Here is a 22,423-nt window from a genome sequence, read left to right as displayed (position 1 = left end):
AATTTAAAACATGCTATAGAGACAAGTGTCCTCAGTTTGAGGCATGATTGAAGGTCAATCCAAGACCAAGGACCATAATGAAAGAGACTCCTTTCTCCAGCCTCAGTCTGCACAGCAGGAGCCCGGACCCGTATCCAGGCACTGGGGCTGAGGTTGTGAGAGTCACAAACTGGGGCAAATCTGGCACATATGTAGAGTGGAAGCTTTCCTAAAATGGCTTTATACATTAATAACTTACTTACGCATAGTAAGTGAGGACCATCCAGTTAGGCTGTACAGTGAGCAATGATGAGTCCTATAGGGTGCATCTGATATATAACACAGTGCAGCATGGTAGAGTGGGTCGAGTTTGGTCCAAACAGTGGGACAGGCTAATCTATAGATGGTATCACCGTAGTCCAGCTGGGACAGGAATAAGCCAGAGACCAACCTTTTACGGGATGAAGTTGAAAAAGAACATTTAAGTCTGTAAAGGAAGCCAAGAGTGAATTTCAATTTCTTTGATAGAATGTGGTGTTTAAAGTTCAGATTTCTGTCCAACCAAAAGCCCAGATATTTGTAGGTATCGACAAACTCAACAGAGACGCCCTCAAGGGTGTCAATGGAGAGGCAAGAGGAAGCTGACTTGGGAGCAAAAAGCATTGCTTTGGTTTTCTTGCTGTTCAAAAGCAGTTTAGAATCAAGAAGTGCATGCTGCAGCGTGATGACATCAGATTTTAAATTGGAAACGGCCATATCCAGAGAAGGAGCACATGAGTATACAATAGTGTCATCAGCATACATATGATGGGTAGAAAATTGCATCTGATTACAAATATTATTTACATATAATAAAAAGAGCAAAGGCCCCAAAATAGAGCCCTGTGGAGCTCCCTTCTCCAAGGTGACAGGGTCAGAGACAGTGCTACCCAACCTGACGCATTGAGTACGGTCGGTTAGATAACTCTGAAACCAGCAAATGGCGTTATGACCGAAACGAGACACCAACATAACATTAGACATAATGTGGTGATCTACAGTGTCAGATGCTTTGGCTAGGTCAATAAACAACACAAACAGATGTTTATCCAAAGCAGCCTTAATATCTCTAACACTTTCAGACTGGCAGTCACAGTACTGTGCTTTGATCTGAATCCAGATTGCATAGGGTTAAGGATGTTGTGAGAGTTTAAAGACTGAGTAGAAACTAGGGACTCAAGAATCTTTGATAACACAGAAAGATTTGAGATAGGACGATAATTATTTAACTCAGTGGATCACCAGCTTTCAAGAGGGGCGATACCAGAGCTTGCTTCCACACAGCTGGCAATGTGTGAGTGGACAGGGAGAGATTAAAAATATCAGTTACTGGTTGTGCTATAATCTGAGCTGCAATTTTTAAAAAGAACGGGTCGAGGCCGTCAGGCCCAGCAGACTTTTTAGGGTCAATTGAATGCAAACCCTGTAAGACTTCAGAGACCGAGAAAGAAGCAAAATCAAAAACTGGGGTTATGTACTGTAACCCAGCTTCTATGAGTATAGGCGCAGCCCTCTAAGGCTATCGCTATTGGGTAATCCCTCCTGCACGTCTGCAGCGCTGACAGACTTAATCCACGCCCACCTATGACGTGGGCCCCACCTCCGGGCTCACTTCCATATAAATAGGAAGTAGGCCCTACCATCTACTCCCACACAAACAGCTTTTCTTCAGCTATTCGCGGAACCAGTGGGGCCCGACGCTTAGAGGGCTGCGCCAATACTCATAGAAGCTGGGTTACAGTACGTAACCCCAGTTCTATATCGTATAAGGCTTCGCCCTCTAAGGCTATCGCTATTGGGTTAAGGGCGAAGCAGGATGTACTCTACGCCCCACTGGTTCCGTCCGTTACCAGAAGCACAAAACACATCTACTCAGTTAATAACCCATGTCCATTTCGTCCTGCGTAAATGGAGCATCACATTCCCAGGGAATATGGCATTTAAAAAATGAATATTCTCCATCAGGGAACAAAGGTAGGCTTACTTAGGCTACCTGTAGTTTATAAAAAGTAGAGATCGAGTCTCACTTGTTAAAAACGATCAAGAGAGGGGAAAAAGGGCAGCTCTCTGAGTGCCGACAGGCAGGAGAGAGGGCATGCAGTTGAAAAACCCCGACATTACTCATTCTGGCAGGCTATTCAGTACTGAATGTGTCAGAGAGGAATGAGAGACATCCCTCAAATACAAACGAATAAAAGAACAGGGGGAAGACCAAGATGCAGCAGTGCAAATGTCTTTCACTGTCATTCCTCCGTGCAACGCCGTAAAGGAGGTGAGGAGGAGGAAAGAAGCCATCCAAAGTGATCACTAAAAGAGCTTGTGATCACCTTTGGCATAAAAACCGGGTTAGGGCGCCAAACAGCTGAGCTGCATCTCCTTGGATCTGGAGACATGACGGAGCCACAGAGAGAGCAGACACATCACTCACCCTTTAGCTGATGTCAGAGCTAAGAGCAGAGCTACTTTGGCTGACAAAGACTTCAGGGGAACCTGATCTAAAGGTTCAAAAGGAGCTTCACTCAGTGCGCGTAACACTAAAGCCAAACCCATTGAGGCGCCAAAGCGCGTGACACTGGTCTGAGTCTCTGTGCTCCCGTAGAGAACGTTTTGTCAGAGGGTGACTAAACACCGTGCTGACACCAAACCTACGTGGCAAGATGACATGCCAGCAGCGTATGTTTTGACCGTGCTCTAAGCCGATTCCTGTCCAGCTGGAGGAACGACAGCACGAGGCAGGGGGCCCGTAACGGGGTCCAGGCTTTTCCCTACACACCAAACCGAGCATTGTCCATTTGGCTGTGTAGGATGTGTGTTCAGCAGCTGCGCTGATCGTTACTTTGTTGTCTGTTCGAAATCAACACACACTGATTGTACAGCAACGGGACGAAGTGCTGGATCACTTTCCATACGGAGAGTAATTCCCGCACGTTTATACGGAGAGACAGGTGAGCCGGCCACTGTCCCCCAACTGCCTGCGATATGCACGTTCCTCAGCCTGCGAGAGATGCGTCTGTGTGTGTGAGGTCACTCTGCTCAGGGACCCCCCCACTGACGTGGAGATTTCTCCAGTGGGTTAAATCCAAACCCACGGAAGGAGGAATGTGTCTCCTCTGACGCACGGGGTAACGATACGCAGGCGAATAAACCACCTCTGGAAGTCTCCTCGCTGTGAAGGAGACCAGCTGATATCATGCCTAACAGCTGCATCACGGAGAGGGCTGTCACCGCCCCGCGGGGTGTGACGCTCCGGAGGAGAGCTGTCCGAGCTACCTTAAAACCAATAGGTTTTAAAGACAGCCGGTTATGCATCGAGCCATGCTGCCTATAACCCACAGGTTAGGTGAGCCATGCTGCCTCTAACCCACAGGTTAGGGGCAGCCAGCTTACCCGGTGAGCCTTGCTGCTTATTATTATCCATCTGTCCATCGAACACACGCGTTGTCACTCTGAGTAATACTCTGAGAGCGCGCGACATGCTCTGGATGTGCTGTGGTTGTCATGGTGACGAGCCACGTCAGAGCCCTCGCCGCCATTGCCCGTGAAGCAACCCAAGAGGGGCCCGGTCCGAAAAGGCTGCGAGGGGGCCTCCACACACTGCCTCTCACACCGGCTCTCATCCTGTCTCTGTTTAGGAAAAGGCTCGTAAACTGGACTTTGAGGCGCGTTCACGCTCAAACCTGCTGAGGAATGAGCGGAGGTGTGTGCAGTGCTGTTCACACAGAGCGTAATAACAGCCCTGGGCTCATTACGACTGCGTGTATTATAGGCACATCTGGGACAGAGGAAAAACCGTGCTGCTATAACCGACAGGTTAGCAGCAACACCGGAGGAGAGCTGTCACTTTCTCCATCCTCTGCTGTGAGGGTCGCGCTCTCATGCGGGCTGAGTTCAATTCCACTCCCAGTTAAATGTCTGGGAGGGAAGAGGACAGCTCTTCTTCCAGTTGATAATGAAACCCAGGTTTGACAGATGAGATACGAGCTGTATCGTCTGAAAAACCGCTTCCTCCCTGGAGCGAGCCAGCCACAGCCGGTCGTCCAGGTAAAATAACACTCTCATCCCCATTCTGAGTAGCTGCTCCAGCCGTCTCCACCCACTTTGAACAAAGTGCGTGGAGCCAGGAATGAGAAACGCAGGAATTTGCTGTGTTTCTGGATGATGGTTACGTGGAGGTAAGCATCCTTCAGGACTATGGATGTGAACCTCCCTGGTGAACACACCCCAGCACCTGTTTGATCGTCAGCATGGGAAAAGGCCATTCCCTTGTTGGACACTGACAGATCGAGGATGGGTCTCATTCCCCTCGCCCCGTCTCCTTCGGGACCAGAAAATAGCGGGAGTAAAAACCCCGATTTTCTTCCCCTTGAGGAACCCTGGAGAAAGGCTTTCTTTAACCCGAGTTCCTGCCGCTCTGCACGGAGCGCGAGAAGACACTGTTCCTGGGATGACAGGACTTCCTGTATCCTGGGATAGAGGACAAACCGTGCTGTTATAATCGACAGGTTAGGAGCATCAGGTTTAACCGTCAAGCCCTGCTTTCTAATAACCGACTGGTTAATTACAGCTGGCTTGTGCCGCGAGCCCCGCTGTCTGCTAACCGACAGGTAGCAAACAGTTGGCTTATGCACCTCCACACGTTGTATTGCACAGCGGCTCTCACCATGTCGCCGTTTAGGAGGAAACTCGTAAAACGGACATTGAGGTTCACGCTCAAACCTGCTTGAGGAATGAGCGGAGGTGTGTGTAGGAGGTATATGTGACATAGGAAACAAACCCGGCCTGTCTAATTAACCGACAGGTTTAAAAGACAGCTGGTTTGAGCCGTGAGCTCTGCTGCCTCACAGCCGCTTATGCAGCTTTTTTTATGTCATCCGGAGGAGAGCTCTCCTGAACTGGGGGAACGGGGAGATCTCATTAGGCGGCTGCCTTTCCGATGATCTCCGGGAGTTCCTGGAGAATACCGCCTATCGACGGCAGAGCCGTGATGGTGGATAGAGGGACCCGTTGACCCGGCGTCAGCCCGGCAGCCGAACCTAGGCTCGGCTACCGGGCTGACACCGGGTCACCGCCCCGTCTCCCCCGCAGATGGAGAGGGAGACAGGGCGGGGGAACCACATGGTGATCCCTGAATAGAGGGGACGTAGTCGTCCGACTCGCGCCCGCCACTCGGATCCAGGAAGTCAAGGGCTTTGTCCCCGGAGTACTCCTCCTGGACGGGCCAATCGTCCTCGGCGGCCGCAGCCGCGAGAGCGTCCGCTCTCTGCTGTCTGAGGGCCAGCGGGAGACGGGCACAATGCGAGCATGATACCCCGGGAGTGAGAGCAGCGTTCGCGTGCTCTAATCCCAGGCAGGACTCACACTGTGAGTGCCTGTCAAAGCTCATAATGTAACCAGACCCTTATACGAGGCACCTTGACTTTCCTGCACAGTCTCCATCTTACCAGAAAAACAAATCGGCAAGTAGCTCTTCAAAGAACTGGTTTTTACGGTGGCCCTGAGAGGCCAGGGTGCTGCAAATAAAAGAACGCTGCAAATAAAAAAAACGCTGCAAATAAAAAACGCTGCGATGCAAATAAAAAAGCCACAACGGAAGTGAATTACCGGGGACTATTATTGCTGATGCACATGCGTTTTTTTATGCGAGAGAAGAAGAAGGCTGGGGGATCTCCGGGAAACATCTCATGGGTAAGTTTATAATGTTAAAGTTACACAGGATGTAGATAATATCTGTCGCTGCCGTATTTATGACTTTAAATGACGTTATTTTGTGTGTGGGAGCAGATTATGTGTGTAGTGTATAATGTTAGTAGAACATAGCTACTTTTATCTGCTAACGTTAGCTGTTTTCTAAACAAACGGATCTGAGCCGACCGGGACTTAAAGATGATGCTAAGACACACAAAGTAAGTTGAATATGCCTTTATTCAACAGACGAGCTCGGGTCCTCTCCTCAACATGCTCTGAAGGAACAACTTTTACTGAATTAGGGCTGGGCAAGTTAACGTGTTATAATCGTTGCCCAGCCCTATATTGAATACATACAAGTATAGATCTTCACTAACATCCTGTAGTCAATCTTGACTCCATCAACATGTCATCTAAATGTGCCTGTCTAGAGATAAATGAGGGTCTCTTATCCTGCTTAGAGATAGAGAAGGGTCTCTATCCTATCCAAGACGTGCTTCCTTTGAGAAGTGTACTGGCTTTAAATCTTTCTTTTTTTTTTTAAGTATTTTGACATTGTAGATGCATGGTTCAGATATTAAGTGATTGCAGCTGATATCTGCTGTTAAATTAGTGTCAGCTGTTTGCAGGTAACATTACCTGCTGCAATAGCTTACCAAGTAGCTGTTACTTAATTGCAAATGAATAACATTCACATTGCTCTTTTTCCACAGGCAATGTATTGTCCATATTGTGGGACTGCTGGGTGTTTTGGGAGGTTTTGCGGCTCCTGTGGCAGCAACATTGAATGTTTGGCTCCCTTTCTCGAAGATGGTAAGCTCCTCCTTAAAAGTCAAGAATTTCACCAGTACAGTGATAATGTCTTATTTGTATATGATTTGTTGCCATTTTAATATATGCTATACACATATTATTGTAAGTCATGGCAATTTCAACATGATTTAGAACTACTGATAAAAAAAAATGCCAACAAGTAAAAAAATCAGGTGAAATACCAAAGTTGACCAATTATGTGCTCCTTCATGTGCGGAGGGTTGAGCCTTCTGATGCGTTTATGCACAAATACAGGCATTAAAAGGGTACCTTTTTGTTTGCTACCTCTAGATTGATATGTATTTTTATCCTTACCAATTATGTAAGTATCCCAATATGTTGTCCTTTGCCTGTTTATTTCTCTTATTTTTTGCTCCTCATGTCTGGAATTGTTCACGCATTGAACATACTGAAAACATACACTTATGCATCAAACTTTTCAGGTATTTTCCTCATTACTGATACATTTTCATTTTTTTCTTAATAGGTTTTTTGTTAAGTTTCATTCCTAATGACACTGTTGTCTTTTCCCTTCAGTCACAGCATCTAATGAAGGAATCAAGGCAGGCCTCATCCACAAGTACTTCACGGAGGGACACGCTTATGAAGTGATACTTGATTTTCTAGAAAAAAGACACAACATTTTTCTTAGTCTGAGGACCTTAAAGAGGAGGCTACAGAACGCTGGCTTAACAAGAAGGACAGACTACACTCCCATTGGCACTGTACACCAAACTGTTGCACATGAACTGAGAGGCTCGGGTCGGCTGTTGGGTTACAGAGCTATGTGGCAGACATTGCAACAAAAGTATCACCTGACAGTAAAAAGGGAGGATGTTAGACAGACGATTTCCAGACTAGATCCATCTGGTGTTCAACTTCGTTCCAGGCGAAGGTTTGTCCGAAGGGGATACGTCACAGCAGGACCAAACCAAGTGTGGCACGCTGATGGATATGATAAACTTAAACCCTTTGGTATTGCCATCAGTGGCTGCATCGACGGCTTTTCAAGGAAAGTTATGTGGCTCAGGAGTGGCAGCACTAACAACGATCCGGGCATCATTGCGCAGTACTACCTGCAGTGTGTATCGGAGTTTGGACTACTTCCAGCCCGCCTTCGCACTGACTGTGGAACTGAAAACGGCACTATGGCAGCCATTAACTGCACATTACGATCTCAACACACAGATGATTTTGCAGGAGCCCTCAGTTACATGTATGGTACCTCAACTGCAAACCAGCGCATCGAGAGTTGGTGGTCTTTCTTCAGAAAGCAAAGGTATAGCCTTTTAAGGTCAGGTCCAAGTGTGTGTGTGTGTGTGTGTGTGTGTGTGTGTGTGTGTGTGTGTGTGTGTGTGTGTGTGTGTGTGTGTGTGTGTGTGTGTGTGTGTGTGTGTGTGTGTGTGTGTGTGTGTGTGTGTGTGTGTGTGTTACAGAGGTGCCCAAATACTTTAAATCTATCTGGATGAAAAAAATTGTGAAATTACATTAGAGCTGTACACTAACATTTTCCCAAGGGAGTTTATGTGCTCCCAAATGAAATAATGTAGGAGCGCACCAAGAAATGTTCAACATCTCTAGAAATATTGTGACTTTTTACTTGAAGTTGTCTTTTTTTCATGAAATACAAAAGTTTTGAATTCCACCATTAGGACTCAGTTCTGGATCGAGCTCTTCAGTGACCTTAGAGAGAGGCACCTCTTCAATGGGAGCCATGAGCACAAGTGTCTGCTGCGATATGTGTTTTTGGGCATCTTCCAAAAAGACCTCGATGAGTACAGACAGCTGTGGAACAACCACACCATCAGACCTGTTCGCCTGTCTCAGTGTCCATCAGGTAAACCTGATGCCATGTACCACCTGCCTCACAGGTTTGTATTCAAATTGTTTGGTAATATTACTTTAAAATATATCTGACTTCATATAATTTGGTGTATCAGCCCAATATGACAAGTTTGTCACTTGATAAATAACGTGATTCATTTAGTCTGAAAACTCATTATTTCAAAATGATTTCAAGTCTTAAACGACTAAAAATGGATTCCAACACAAAACCTAAATCAGAAGATATCCAAAGCTATTCTGTCGATTTATCTTACTCAATTCCAAAAAGTACCTTGTGTTAGAAAGTGAGTAGAATGACCATATTTGACTGAAAGAGCTGCTGTCAACCTGAGATTAATTTCTCAAGTCAAAGCTCTTTGTTTAGGATTTAATTAACGAAGAACTGACTCAATGGAGTTTTAGTTATATGCTTATTTAGCATGTTTGGGGGGTTAAATGATCCATTTGTAATCACTTGACTCATGTTTCAATTTATGACTGGTCATAGGTTTGGCGGAAGGGAGTGTGGATTTCCAGTGTCCTGGGAAGCCCTACACCACTTTGATGGCATCATGCAAGCATCATCCCAGTACAATTTGTGTGGTGATGAGAATCTGGAGATGCATTTTGTGGACTTGCAAAGACGGAGTGGGTTGGCTCCACCAGTGAACTGGACAGCTGCTGTTCAGAATTACATTTCCATGAAAAACATGTCTGGAGTGTAGAATACATTGCCCCACCAGCCCCCCAGAACCTTTTTTGTGTGTACAAGTTTCCAATGTAGGTTGAATATTATTTAGAATGCTGCAATTCTGAGTAGATAAGTCCAGTGAAATATTCAGCTTGTATCTTTGCATAAGTCATTAGACTGAAACCTTTCTTTGTTTAAATAAACATACAGCATATTCATGTATTTTGTAAAACATGTTTAGTGTTACATCCGTGTTATCAGTTGAATGGTCGATCGTCAGAAGATTATACACCTAATATTTTGGTAATTGATTTTAATTTTGAATATAAGCAGGTTCCAGCCTCTAAAATGTGAATATTTGCTGGATTAATTTGTTCTCTGTGAGGCTTCACTTTCTGACATTTTAAAGACCAAGGCGTGTCCGAAATCACTCTCATTCACTACTCCCTACTCCTTATATAGGGAATATTGAGTGATTTCAGACACAGCCCATAACAAATTGATGAATCAACAATAACATTCATTCATTGCATCAGTCACATACTGTATGCTACTGTTATTTCTGTTTTCACAGTGGATCTGAGAATAAAATCTTGTGAACCAGCTACAGCCGTGTCATCTTTGTAGCGAGTGTGTAACATATATGCCTTACGTAGAAAAACAAGTCCTTACGTTAAAATGAAACACTTTTAAACCATTTAATGAAGAGTCATTCAGCTTTACTCTTTCACAAAGTCCATGTAAAAACATGTTGATAAAATGGGCAAAACAAAATTGGCACATTTGCACAACAAGGTGCCTTTTGCAGTCTTTATTTACTGTTTATGTAAATATTTGTAAAACATCTTAACACATGTTCTGAACTCTTGATTTAACCACGGTCTACCTTACCTACCTAACGAGAATATAATAACAATACAATACAAATGTGTGGTGTTGTTCACATGTTAGATATGAAATAGGACAAATCTGCCATGAAAAATACTCACATCTCTCTTACGTCACAACATTTTGGTCTGACAGATCGCAACATTAAAACAACGGACTGTGTAGCTACTGTGTGTGGGAACATTAACTTTTACCACAAGTTATTTAATTGTTTAAAGGCACCCAAAGCCGGGGGAATTATTAATGCCAAAGTTCATGTTGGCTTTGAAGGCACCATAAGTGTCCAAAAGAGGAAGCTTTAAAATGTTGGCACAGGTATTTGCCATTGGGAATGTTGACGTTGTAGAACATAGGAACTGAAGGCGTGGCAGAGGACTCATACCAGCAGGAGGCACACATGGCACACCTTTAGCGAACATTAACACCTCCTCCAAGGTCACTGAGCTGTCATTTTCTAAAAAGTAGAGAACATTGGAATCAATTGACAGTAAATACTATCTACATCAACACCGGAACTCTTTATAATCTGTGTGTATAAAAATCAGACAAGAGCAAATTGACTAACCTTCACAATCGAGAAGATAATCTGCCCAGTAACTCATAGCTTTCTCTTCCTGAGCCCTTCTGTTGCTTCCCTGTTGACTAAATTCAGGCTGGAACAGATTTTCCATCTCTGCAGCAGACAGCTTCACATCGGCATGACAGAGAGCAGGGGTCAGGACCGTCGGATGCTGCTGCAGAGCTGTCAGAAACTGCAAACTTTCAAGTCCAGCCTTGAATCTAAAATACAATTAAAAGATGCATGCAAAGATAGAAGTAAGTAAGCAAGAAAATGGGACAACAGCAACACGTTTTTCATAATTATTTTAGCAATAACAATGAAATACAAAAACCTACCTTTCGATTGCAGTGTTGTTCCTGTGGATTATGTACCACTTCAGGTAATCCTCTACTATCATTTTTTTTTCTTCACATGACCTGACATGTCTGAAGCACCCAGCAGTCTGCAACATGGCACTGTTCCGTATCATCAAGTCCTGAAGGATCTCCACTGAGGGTGAATTCTGAATTTAAAAGAAGAGATAACAGAGTCCCACACATTTCAAATATGACACGTAATTATAAAAAATGGTAATGCCAGAAGTATATCTTGAAAGAATGGTTTAAGTGGACAAAACTCTCTCTTTACCTATTCTAGAATTTCACACCCTTCTCATACCTCTTGTAGGACTTTCCCTATCTCCTCATCTGTAATGTCTCCGACAGATGCCTTGAAACTGCTCTGCCCTGAGATGTAGCTGACCAGATCCTCTGACAGAAAATTAGGACCAGGTCCACCATGCACAATGGACACAGCAATCATCTTCCCTGCTAAATAATACTCATCCTCTCTGATAGCTGTCCAAGATAATGCAGAATAAAGAAATATTAAATCAGTTTCTATATTTGAAAACACTGCAAGGTTGAAATATGGGTTCTTTTAAAACATTATACACAAAACAGAACCTGTTGAATTGTAGACCAGGTAGCGGCTCTCCACAGGTCCATCAAATATGGGCCGTTTGTTCAGCTCTTTCATGAGAAGGGAGAGGAATTCTCTCTTGGGGCCACCTGTATCGAGACCTTCCTCAAACCTCCCTTCATCGTCAGAGAATTTCACCAGGATGTCTTTCTTTTCTGAGAATGTTGCCCTTTTGAATCCTCTGACTGCTCCATCCCAGATGTTCGAGCGACAGATGTTAAATCTGCTGACAGCTCGATGGTCAATCTCTAGGGCCAGGTTTGCAGTTATCTCAGAAAGTGATTGCTGGTCCACCCTGTCATCAGATAAATTATGACCATGTTAAATGGTACACCATAGCACACATTTTTGATCAGGAAAAATAACAACCACAGTTGAAGTAAGGGTAACTTTTCTCTTACTTTGTATCCTCTGGAATGTCATGACTGCACTCAACACTGTCTGAGTCATCCTTATCCTCTATTACAATGGGCGCATACAGCTGAGTATATTTGCTGAGAAATTGACATACACAAGTTTACATTGTTGATGTTTTCATATAAAACATACTTGAATTGTAGAAAGGAAAGTATAATACCTATAGCACGCAGTTTCCAGCACACCTCCTGATGTTCCTGGGCCCTCTTGTGAGTCAGAAAATAAGACCTGAATCACAAACCATAACAGGGATGGGACAGATAAGTTGAAGTATTTTAAATCATGGCTATCTGAGGGCTGATTTAGAAAGAAAAGACTATTCTAATGTACACAAACGTGGATCTCTGGGTCAGTGTGACACGTTATTTCATGTAGTTTAAGACATTAATTGTGTGACAATATTTCCAGACAAGGCTAAATGTGAACAAAAGACAATGTTTTGGAGCCACAATTACCGGAGCTGCTGAATCACTGCCTGACTCTGCAGGTTCCCATACCTGGAAGTAAAAAACAATATATCAGTGTGACACTTCAAATTTGACAGAACTAGAGCTTAACACATTTGAACATAAATATTGAATTCTATTATTCTAACAGAAAGTGTATGTGATTTGCGCCAGGGGGAATGATCCTTCTTACATTATTACTTTCAGTGAAAAACATACACATTATTATTGTGTGATTTTGCAGGGATCTGCACTAAATAAAGTTGTTTTCTTAAGTTTGTATAATATGTGTAAGCCAGGACGCTGCAACATTTACCGCAATTTAAAATGCTATTTTGGGACATGTTTCATCGTAAAAATATGCCGTCTATGTGAAATCTAGAAACATTTTCACTTCCAGATAGAATTTACAATATAAGCGATCTAAGATACAACAAATGTAGTACTCACTAATGTATCAGCTGCATTGAATTCTGCAGAAGTTGGACTCATGATGATCACCTCTGAATCCGATGAGTTGGATTCAGAGCTGGTTTCCTGAGCTGTGAAATACAAGAACAGGTATAAGAGGATTTTAGACTACTCAGAACAACAGAGTGCTTTCCTTGACAAACAAATCAATTTAAAAAGCTCTTTTTGGTTGGTAATTAATTTCACAATTACTTACAAGATGTAAAGAAATCTTCAGCTGTACAAATGTACAGTGTGATACGTTGGTAGGCCTTCCCCACTACCTCTTTGTACTCGTTTAGAGTGAAGGGTACTTCTGTTCCTGGTATATTAGTTATCTTTGTACCGTCAGGGTAGAGCAGTACGTAGGGACCACCATGTACATTTCTGTCGAAGGTCTTCATTTTTTGCTCAGCAGCTCTCTGCAATTCGTCCGCATCCGACTCTGGTCGCATCAAAAGGGGAAGTACTGTTCCTCTTACAGTCTTCAGTACACCATCTTTCAGCCTCATAAGGCCTACTGAAATCTACAGAGAAACAACGAAATAGGCGACTGTTAACTAGTTCAGTGACACTATAAATACATGACAGAATGGACTGTCGGCAAATTATTAGTCTATCTCAGCAAAAAAATGTACCTTCACAACCTTCAGGTTGTCTTTTGATGGTGTTTTTTTTTTCTTAAAACCTGCTCGTCTCTCCTTCTCTTTTACACTCCGGAAAGTCCGGAATAACTCCAGTGTGCTTTTTCCTGTAGCCTCTGCTTGAAATAAGAGTCCAATCAATCGTCAATGACAAAGAACAGAGAGACATACAGTGTTCTCACCCATACTCATAAGATATAGAGTGTACATTGCCTAAGCCTAATTCAAAAAATAAAAAAATAAAAATTACCTCCACTTGTGCCTGTTTTATCAACATCACACAGGAATTTGAGGTCCTTGCCACATGAACAGCAAAAGGCTGATTTAGAGTCCTGCTGCTGTCCACAAAAAGGACAATACATTATGACCTGCAAGAAAACAAATAAAAGTATCATTAGGTTGCTTTGCGCTTCAATTGCATGAACATCTTTCTATCTATCTATCTATCTATCTATATATAAAGCAAGAAATGTCCGTGTGTGTGTGTCTGTGTGTGTGTCTGTGGCTCGCATATCTCTCTGACTGTTTGTCAGATCGACCTAAGCTTTCGGATATGGCTTGCGGATTGCATGATGATTTGCATCCTTCATTTAGAATTTTTTGGGATTCATTTTTCTAAACCTTTATTTTTGACGAATCTACGCGCTCCGATCAGGTACGCCCCCCGGACAACATTGCAAGCAGCAATTATGGGAGCCAAACAATCGGTCCGCTTAGTACAGGCACAAGCTTTGAACGACCATGCCCCGAACGGGCACTGCACTAGTTTTTAAATAACACTAACACATTTGGAAAGACTAATCAGTACTACTTTCAACGCTGGCTTAATACAAGGAATCTCCCAAAATGGATTGCAAGTGTGTCTTAATCACGACATTCCCCACTGACAAGGGCAAGACAAGTTTCAGGCAGTTAAACACGCAAGAATACTGTGAGTGTGTGTGTGTGTGTGTGTGTGTGTGTGTGTGTGTGTGTGTGTGTGTGTGTGTGTGTGTGTGGTCTAGATTTAAAACGGTTCAAGCTGCACGGATAAATCGAGCAGAATCAAACAGTTTTTACAGACAAGCAAACAACTTGAAAATAGCTTTCTGCAGTTTTGATCAAAGCTATGTTCTACTAACATTATACACTACACACATAATCTGCTCCCACACACAAACTAACGTCATTTAAAGTCATAAATACGGCAGCGACAGATATTATCTACATCCTGTGTAACTTTAACATTATAAACTTACCCATGAGATGTTTCCCGGAGATCCCCCAGCCTTCTTCTTCTCTCGCATAAAAAAACGCATGTGCATCAGCAATAATAGTCCCCGGTAATTAACTTCCGTCGTATGTGCATCAGCAATAATAGTCCCCGGTAATTCACTTCCGTTGTGGCTTTTTTATTTGCATCGCGGCGTTTTTTATTTGCAGCGTTTTTTTTATTTGCAGCGGTTTTTTTATTTGCAGCGTTCTTTTATTTGCAGCACCCTGGCCTCTCAGGGCCACCGTAGGTTTTGCCTGACAATGCTTCTGCAACGGAGTGCTGAAGAAAAGTGGGAGTAGATGGTAGGGCGTACTTCCTATTTATACGGAAGAGAGCCCGGAGGTGCAACCCAGTCTCACGGCATTTCGTGTTCACCAACACGATTTTTAATCTATTGATTCGTGTTCACCAACACGATTTCCCCCTTTTTTTCGTGTCACACAGCACAATTTTAAAAGCAATGTATTTCTATTGGTAGTCTTTCCCCTTTTTTTTCGTGTTGCACAGCACGATTTTAAAAGCAATGTATTTCTGTTGGTAGTCTCACGGCATTACGTGTTATAGGAAGACCGGAAGCTGTGTGGTTCATAAAAACATGTTCTTACTCAATATCAAGCCACGATTATTGCTTTTATTTAAAATCGTATCATTTCGGACTTTTGTTGCCGTCTGTGAGGAAAAGAAATGGGGCTCATTTTTCCTTTTAATTTGTTATTCTTTTCAAAATAACACACTGTTATTTAGTGAAGGATTATTTGAATTATTTGAAGTATCAAAGTAACGTGGTATGACAGGAAAGTTAAATCTGGTATATTCCTTTTAATGCCACCTTATTTATATTCATGTGTGTTAAATTAGAAAGGACAAAGTATCTTTTCCCTCCCCCAATATATTGAGGTGAAGTCCTTGTGTATGGAGAGAGAGGTGAGAAGGGGACACCATATTTGGGAATAGTGCCAGATGCTGGAATGTTCCCCTCGTAAAAGAAGGGGGTGCTTACACAGGCTTGAAGCAGATGTGTGTGTGTGTGTTTTCATTGCAGTAAATAGATCTGCTACATGATTACTGGTCAACTATACCTCTGTTCTTATTCTTTCATGTGTGGGTACTAAATGGCTACAAACATTGTGGAGAAATTAGCTTAAACATCTTTTATTACTCTATATGAAATGGAAGCAGTTTTTATGACAGGGACGAGAGAGGTGGGGGAGGGACACATTCCGAAGAGGTTCAGCAGGTCAATTGTCAGGGGAATCGACTTGTTTTCAATAGAGGTGTGTGGTTAGTTACTTTGTGTTAATAATAGCAGTATGTGTAAAGGAAGCTGGAAATATACAATGTGAAACCTTTTATTTGAAGTAAAGATGTGAACAATAGCTCAAACAAATGGAGGGGCTATAGGTAAGCCTGTGAGAAGTTTGACTATTTGAAAAGCATCTCTAATACTGCTTAAGAGCATAGGTAATGTGTTCCTCGTTGTTATTGATATGAAAGTAATTAACATGTATTACGTATATTTAGCCAACTATAACAACTATATCTTAAAACATACTTTTAACTTGTGTGTGGCAGTCAGGAGGCGGGAAGATGGACTCAGGGACCAAGGGCCATAAAGGAGATGTGTGTGTGCTGGCTACAAGCTGCTGTGTCGCACTGATTGGGTGCGACAGGCCATGTGTTGGTCTCTGCCAATAAGATGACCTCTGGGGGAAAGCACGTACACCTCCTCCTCCTGTGTTTTAGTATGAAAGACTGTGTTTTCCTTTGGTTCGCGCTCTTGTTTTTCACCGGCCGTTCCTGAGACCTGTCTCACACGTGGTAGAACCTGAGCCCGGAGTACTCTGCAGAGTGCTTCGTGATTTCTTTGTATTTGTATTTTGTATCGTTACTGTATATCATTAAAAGCAGGATTATTGTTTAACTTGTATTCTGGTGTTTCTTAATCCCTCCTTTTTAACGAATTCACCCAGCTTATCAAACGACACGCGGAGACGAGGTTGGTTTTCAACATCCTCCAAATCTCCAACAAGTGGTGACCCGACGTTTCTGAGTGGGGTGTTTTCGGGGAAGAGACCACCAGCGGCAAGCGGACGAATGGTCCGGAGAAGAGGCCTAGAATAATCTCTGACAACTAAAACGAGGATCCTTCAATTGAAAGGTGAGCAGACAAGCCTGTTTCTGTCGAAGGTCTGTAATTGGCTAAACTAAATTTTAGAGTTGTCAGAGACATATTCCGGTGTCATAGTTGTTGCGGTGGAATATACAAATACATATTTTAGATAGGTAGGAAAGTTATATAACATAAAAGTGAATCAACGAGGTATGTAAGACGAAGGTGAAAGGCCCCGTACTTTTTTCAGAAAGGAGACGGCTGAAGACTCGTTGGGGGACGTCCAGTGACCGTTTTCAGACGGCATCCAGGAGACGAATCTGAATAACAATTCTTAGGTTCATAGGAATCGAAGTTGAGTTATAAGTAAAATCCAAAGGAGAGTAACGCAACCTTCAAAAAGCAATTTTGAAGTGACCGGACCTCATTAATCCTTTGTTCTGTGGGGGTTGAATCTGTGAATATTTACTGGTAACAAGGACAGTAAGTCAGATCAATAGATATGAAGTCTGTGAATATTTACTGGTAACAAGGACAGTAAGTCAGATCAATAGATATGAAGTCTGTGAATATTGACTGGTAACAGAAACAGCCTAAGTCAGATGAATAGATACGAAGTCATAATGAAGGGAAAATTTTAACGAGAGGAGCGTGAGTTAAGAGCTTACGAGGACAGTGGGTTCAAGCAAAAGAAAATTGAATAAAAGGATAGCAGAAGTGTTAATTGTTGAAAGAAGCCCCCCCTTTTCCAAAGGAGAGGCTGAGAGCTACAGCGGGGGAGAGAGAAGGGGGTGTCAGTATTTGTCTGTGAGAGTTCCCCCCACCCTTTTTCCTCTCGAGAGCAGCAGCAGCAGCCCGGAGTGTGTCTGCTTGCTTTTTTCTCTAGTGATCTGAAGTTGGAGCGAAATACATAGAAAATGAACAGATCAAGGTGTGATTTGAAGTGGTAGATATATTGAAATTAATAAACAATGATTTGCTGTTATTTAAATATAGTCTTTCACAACTGATTGATACCGTTGCATTGCGTTGTGAATTTCATGGTATTTATCATTAACTAAGGATTGTACTTAATTATACTTCAAGGAAAATTATGTTACATACAGTAACCTTAGGGGAAAGTAAAGAGAGATTTACTGAGAATATGAAGTACATTAAAGTTAAGGTTTTATTCAAATTAAATATGATAGGTGGATTTTTCCATCTAGAATACGACATGGAAAGAGGAACATTTGTTAGACATGAAATAACGAACTCATTGGAAGAAATATATATATTGTGAGGTTATTTAGGAGTTGTTATCATATACAGTTACTCTCAGTTGAGGGTTGTTTAAAGTAGATAGGAAACGGAAAACGTAAACGATTCACCACAATGGTGTTTTTTAGTTTATGAAGAAGAAGTAGACAGTAAAAATAAGGTTTTTGTAAATGTGTCAGTCAGAGGGAATCTGTTCATGTTTAAGCATGACAGAGGTCCTGCACGAGGTTTTGCTCCAGCCATCTCACACAGTTTCACAAAGGGGTGATTTGTGAGGGGCTGGAGCGGAGGCAGCTGCAGGGCGCAGTGAGACAGAAAGACAGGAGAAATGAGACGGTTTGAAGAAGTATAGAGAGAGTACAGGTTATATAGAGTTACTACTATTCTGGAAAATGTCATATTGTTTTGGGAGTAACATAAAATAAGAATATATTTACTAGATATAAGAACAACAGGCTTATCTAGGTTAACAGAACATTGCTATTAACCAGTTTCAGCTGCAACTATCCTGTCTTTGTTCTAAAGAGAACGTACGTTGCATTTACAATTAATATTAAGAAAGTTCACAATAGATACCATTAAAGACCGTTTGGGATTAATAGGACGAGTTTGTCATAAACATTCGTGCTTAGATGGAATAAAAGTGTTGAGAGATGTTCTCAAAAATGGGAGTTTTCACAATGCTTTTAGTTTTTATTGAAACAATTAAGTAATAAGGACAGAAAAATGTTCCGTGATGATTTATTTAGGTTTCAGCTTTAGTAATAATGAAGATTACATTTTGTAATAATTCCTTTAAGTGTTCCAAAATATATTCATTAACTGTAGTCAGATTACTTGTTTTAAATATATAGCGCTGGATACAGTTAGTTTTGTATTCTGTTACAAATGTAACCATGCTTGTAACACACAACTTAGATAAACAATTTGAAAAGAATAGAATAAGCAAGAAGATTAAAGATGAATCTATAGTGGTTAAGAAAAGTTTTTGTTTTGCCTATTAACTGAGAACTGAAGTAATGAAGAATAGGAAGACTGTTACCATTAATGGGTTTAACATTCACATGTTTCAGCATTCCTGACCATATAGACACTCAGCTGTTTTATTTTGTCACCCGCTGGGGGAGAGATTTACATTGAGTTTTTCTCAGTAGCTGATTTGCTGTGATTACAGCAGCATTGGATAGTTGTGCGCCACCTTTGGGTTGTACTCTGAATCAGGGTGTTGGTGAAAAGTTGCTCATTGCAAACAGAAGAACTGTGCAAAGAACACATCTCAGAGGAGGGTTTCAAAGTTTGCTTGTGCCTCGTTGTCAAGGCAACCGTGGTGTGAAGAGGTACTGCAGTTTTGGGGGATTTCTGCGGCACAGAGGACAACGTGTGTCTGCTGATTGTATCACATTGATCCAGAGGTCCCTTCCCCCTCAGGACATCACAATGCCAGAGAGAGTTTCCTTGGAGCCCACTGACCAGGGCCGGTTCTAGCTTTTTGGGGGCCCTGCCACTGACTACAGCTGAAGAGGACAATGAATCATTGACTGTTCTCAATTAGGGCTGCAACGATTAGTCGACATAATCGACGACGTCGATCATAAAAATTCGTCGACGCGGAATTTTAGTGTCGACGCGTCGTATAAAAACAATCAGAGAGCCGGTAACGTTAATTCAAAACTGCGCAAACGTTCATTTGTAACTGCAATGCACTACAGGAAGTGCTGGGGGCAGTATACTCTCCATTGTCTGCCATGACTGCATTCTGTACTAACAACAAAGAAGAAAGAATACGAACGATGGCGGAAAGGAGAGAGAATGAGGGTGATGAAGAGCTCAAAAAAGCGAGACCGAGAGTTTCGAAAGTGTGGGAGTATTTCACAGACGACAAGCCAAAGAAGTCAGTGAAATGCAGAATTTGTAAAGGGGAATTGGCATTCCACGGCAGCACTACAGTGATGCACGAGCATTTAAAACGCAAGCACCCTGGAACCGTGAGGACTGCTACTTTGGATCATGGGTAAGTTTGAGCAAGTTAGCCATAGTCATGTTTACGTTAGCTTACATGTTGGAAAACAGAACGTCTCATGGTTAATGCTTGCTAAGCAAACGCTATGTCAGTTATGTTGAGGCTGCGTGTCCACCAACGAGCTGCTAAACAGCGCCAAGCTTACAGCGTAGTAGAGCACACTAGAGCTTTATGGACGCTGTAATTAATTCCAAACTTAAAATAATAATTAACAAGGGTCTGCGAAATGACAAGAATAAAATGCGATTGAATTGATCCTGGGACTGGACAACAGGGTGACATTCACAGGTGTGCAGACTTGAGGTAGAACATGCACTGGAGCCCGGAAAAGGAGCCGTGCCCACAGGAAGCAGAGATGGAGGGTGTGACAGAAATAATCGTTAGATTAGTCGACTAATCGAAAAAATAATCGACCGATTAGTCGACTACCAAAATAATCGTTAGTTGCAGCCCTATTCTCAATATGACAAGATCTTGAGACAGGCTGGTCTCAGTCTGTTCAGACTCTGAAGAAATCATGCAATGATTTTACAGCATAACTGTGCAAGAGTTTATCAGAAGGTGGTGTAGAACGATATGCTTAATGTTTAGGAAAGGAGGCTGATTGTTTAATGATGGTCTGGAATGCTGAAAGGGTTAAGGTTTAATATCCTTGTTTGGCAAACAAGACATCTGATTATTATGTCACACATGATAATCTTGACATAGTGACTAGCTATGGGTAAACGTGTGGACGTTATACCATTATTATCATGAACTAAAAATAAATAGGGAAATAGTATCTGGTTAAAGATGAATGGATTTCATATCCTAGAGAGGAATAGTTATATTGTGAATACTTCACAAGGTATTTACTAATGTATTTTGAAGAACACACAAGAACACAGGTCCAGTTTTGTTTTTTTCTAGATTACATTTTCAATTACCAAAACTGTTCAGCTTAGGTCTAGCTTTAGACTTTGATAGTAAAAGAGTATTTAGGCTTATTTTTGTATATCTGACATTTTTTAAATATGTTGGCTATTCACTAGATAGAGAGATGGCATTACTCTCTATTTGTTAAGAACATTTCTGAAGATTAAATATTTGTTTCATTCCTAATATTCCTATTTAGGATGTAATTTGAGAGTAACAAGGCTGATGCTGAAATTGGGAAATATGTTAGTGGTTTACATGATGTAAACAAAACAAAAAAAAAGATTTTGTTTGTTCAACCTCCACTTAGATCTGAAACAGTAATAATGATCGATTTGGCCAAAGCTTAGTTTAACATCCTGATGTAACATTATGAGGTATGTTCACTTCTAAGGGTAAACAAATTGATAAAATGGATTATTATTATTATTGATTAATTTGGAATATTAATTCAAAAGGCCGTTTTCTGCAGGTTCACTTAAGAATGCCTTGCATGAACATTTGTCAGAACATTTGTTATTGTGTTTCCTAGGGGCGGTATATTAATAAAGTGTATTGATCATTTGTTTGTTAAACATCTGAAGAAAATGGTGCTGCGAACACGAGAAAAACTTTGTTGCATTGGTTGACATCAACACAATGATGTCACTAGTACAACTCCAGCTAGTAGAATATTAAAGTCTCTGCAGAGCACGACACATGGCCAATGAAACTGAGACCAAATGACCTTTGACCCTGACTGACAGTGTGACTTGAGAAAAGCACTATCAATGACTGACTCTGGGGCTGACCAAACTTGACTTTACAACCTGACAGTGTGGGTGTGAATGAATTTCTGCATGTGATCAGTGTAACTGCATGATTCTAAAACAATAACTAACCGAGCATGTTTTTAGACTAATACATTATTTTGGAGCTCCATGGGAAACACAGGTTTCCTACGATTTCACACATTTGGAAAAATGCACATGTGACCCGTTTCTAATTCCCACAGGAGTTGGCGGTTTGCAAATGTAAAACTCAAACTAAAATCTAAAGATTCTGTTTCTTTTAGGACTGCCAGCTGGAAATGAACACTTATTTTCCCTGGAGTGTTTACTGTGAAAAATGATGGATGTACTTTTGTGAATGATGTTTGGTATTTTCTTATAACCACTGGTTACCTGAAGGTTTTCTTCCCATACAGGATTTTATTACACATGTTTACATGTGTAAAAAGGGGGAGTGTGGGATATTTTCATTTAGGGACTGGAAGAAACCTGCCGCCCCAACTCAGATGTTCAATCTGACCATTGATTGACAGTTTTAGATTTAACCTGCTCCCTATCTGGGGATAAGATAATGTTTGATTAATGTTGACATGTTTCTAATATTGATTGAGTTATAACAGGTAACACAGATGCAGAATCAGTGGCCAAGGGCCTACTGAGAGAGATGTCATTCCAGAATGAGAATGAGAGGGTGA

At 41.9% G+C, this 22,423-nt stretch overlaps 2 protein-coding genes across 6 annotated transcripts; one reads left to right on the top strand and one right to left on the bottom strand.

Moving 5' to 3' along the window:
* The first annotated feature begins 5,591 nt into the window (after nt 1-5,591).
* LOC307032606 (uncharacterized protein) lies at nt 5,592-9,265 on the top strand. Of its 2 annotated transcripts, none has more exons than XM_079670714.1 (5): nt 5,592-5,703; nt 6,417-6,516; nt 7,054-7,795; nt 8,169-8,387; nt 8,849-9,265. In XM_079670714.1, the coding sequence occupies exons 1-5, from the start codon at nt 5,638-5,640 to the stop codon at nt 9,063-9,065; spliced, it is 1,344 nt and encodes a 447-aa protein (XP_079526840.1). In that variant the 5' UTR covers nt 5,592-5,637; the 3' UTR covers nt 9,066-9,265. The 2 variants fall into 2 exon arrangements, with proteins under 2 accessions (XP_079526840.1, XP_079526841.1); XM_079670715.1 differs by lacking the exon at nt 5,592-5,703 and adding an exon at nt 5,717-5,921.
* Nucleotides 9,266-9,715: 450 nt separating this feature from the next.
* LOC307032605 (uncharacterized protein) lies at nt 9,716-14,788 on the bottom strand. Of its 4 annotated transcripts, none has more exons than XM_079670710.1 (12): nt 14,637-14,788; nt 13,649-13,766; nt 13,393-13,517; nt 12,972-13,281; nt 12,755-12,846; nt 12,314-12,355; nt 12,019-12,086; nt 11,843-11,935; nt 11,426-11,736; nt 10,817-11,317; nt 10,485-10,699; nt 9,716-10,373 (listed from the first exon to the last, which is right to left on the bottom strand). In XM_079670710.1, the coding sequence occupies exons 1-10, from the start codon at nt 14,700-14,702 to the stop codon at nt 11,133-11,135; spliced, it is 1,410 nt and encodes a 469-aa protein (XP_079526836.1). In that variant the 5' UTR covers nt 14,703-14,788; the 3' UTR covers nt 9,716-10,373; nt 10,485-10,699; nt 10,817-11,132. The 4 variants fall into 4 exon arrangements, with proteins under 4 accessions (XP_079526836.1, XP_079526838.1, XP_079526837.1 ...); XM_079670712.1 differs by having other exon boundaries at nt 13,402-13,517; XM_079670711.1 differs by having other exon boundaries at nt 13,393-13,514.
* Between the last annotated feature and the right edge of the window lie 7,635 nt (nt 14,789-22,423).

Source organism: Notothenia rossii (genome assembly GCF_949606895.1).
Source record: "Notothenia rossii genome assembly, chromosome: 3".
Lineage (NCBI taxonomy): Eukaryota > Metazoa > Chordata > Actinopteri > Perciformes > Nototheniidae > Notothenia > Notothenia rossii.
Note: the sequence above shows the minus strand (reverse complement) of the source record. Positions and strands in the feature narration are given on the sequence as shown.

Excerpts from the sequence above, each read along its gene's own strand:
- LOC307032606 (XM_079670714.1), top strand. The coding sequence starts at position 5,638 with ATGCACATGCGTTTTTTTATGCGAGAGAAGAAGAAGGCTGGGGGATCT. Across the intron at positions 5,704-6,416 it reads CTCCGGGAAACATCTCATGG|GCAATGTATTGTCCATATTG; the intron begins GTAAGTTTATAA and ends CTTTTTCCACAG. Across the intron at positions 7,796-8,168 it reads TCTTTCTTCAGAAAGCAAAG|GACTCAGTTCTGGATCGAGC; the intron begins GTATAGCCTTTT and ends TTCCACCATTAG.
- LOC307032605 (XM_079670710.1), bottom strand. The coding sequence starts at position 14,702 with ATGCACATGCGTTTTTTTATGCGAGAGAAGAAGAAGGCTGGGGGATCT. Across the intron at positions 12,847-12,971 it reads TGAAGATTTCTTTACATCTT|CTCAGGAAACCAGCTCTGAA; the intron begins GTAAGTAATTGT and ends TGTATTTCACAG. Across the intron at positions 11,318-11,425 it reads CCTGGTCTACAATTCAACAG|CTATCAGAGAGGATGAGTAT; the intron begins GTTCTGTTTTGT and ends TATCTTGGACAG.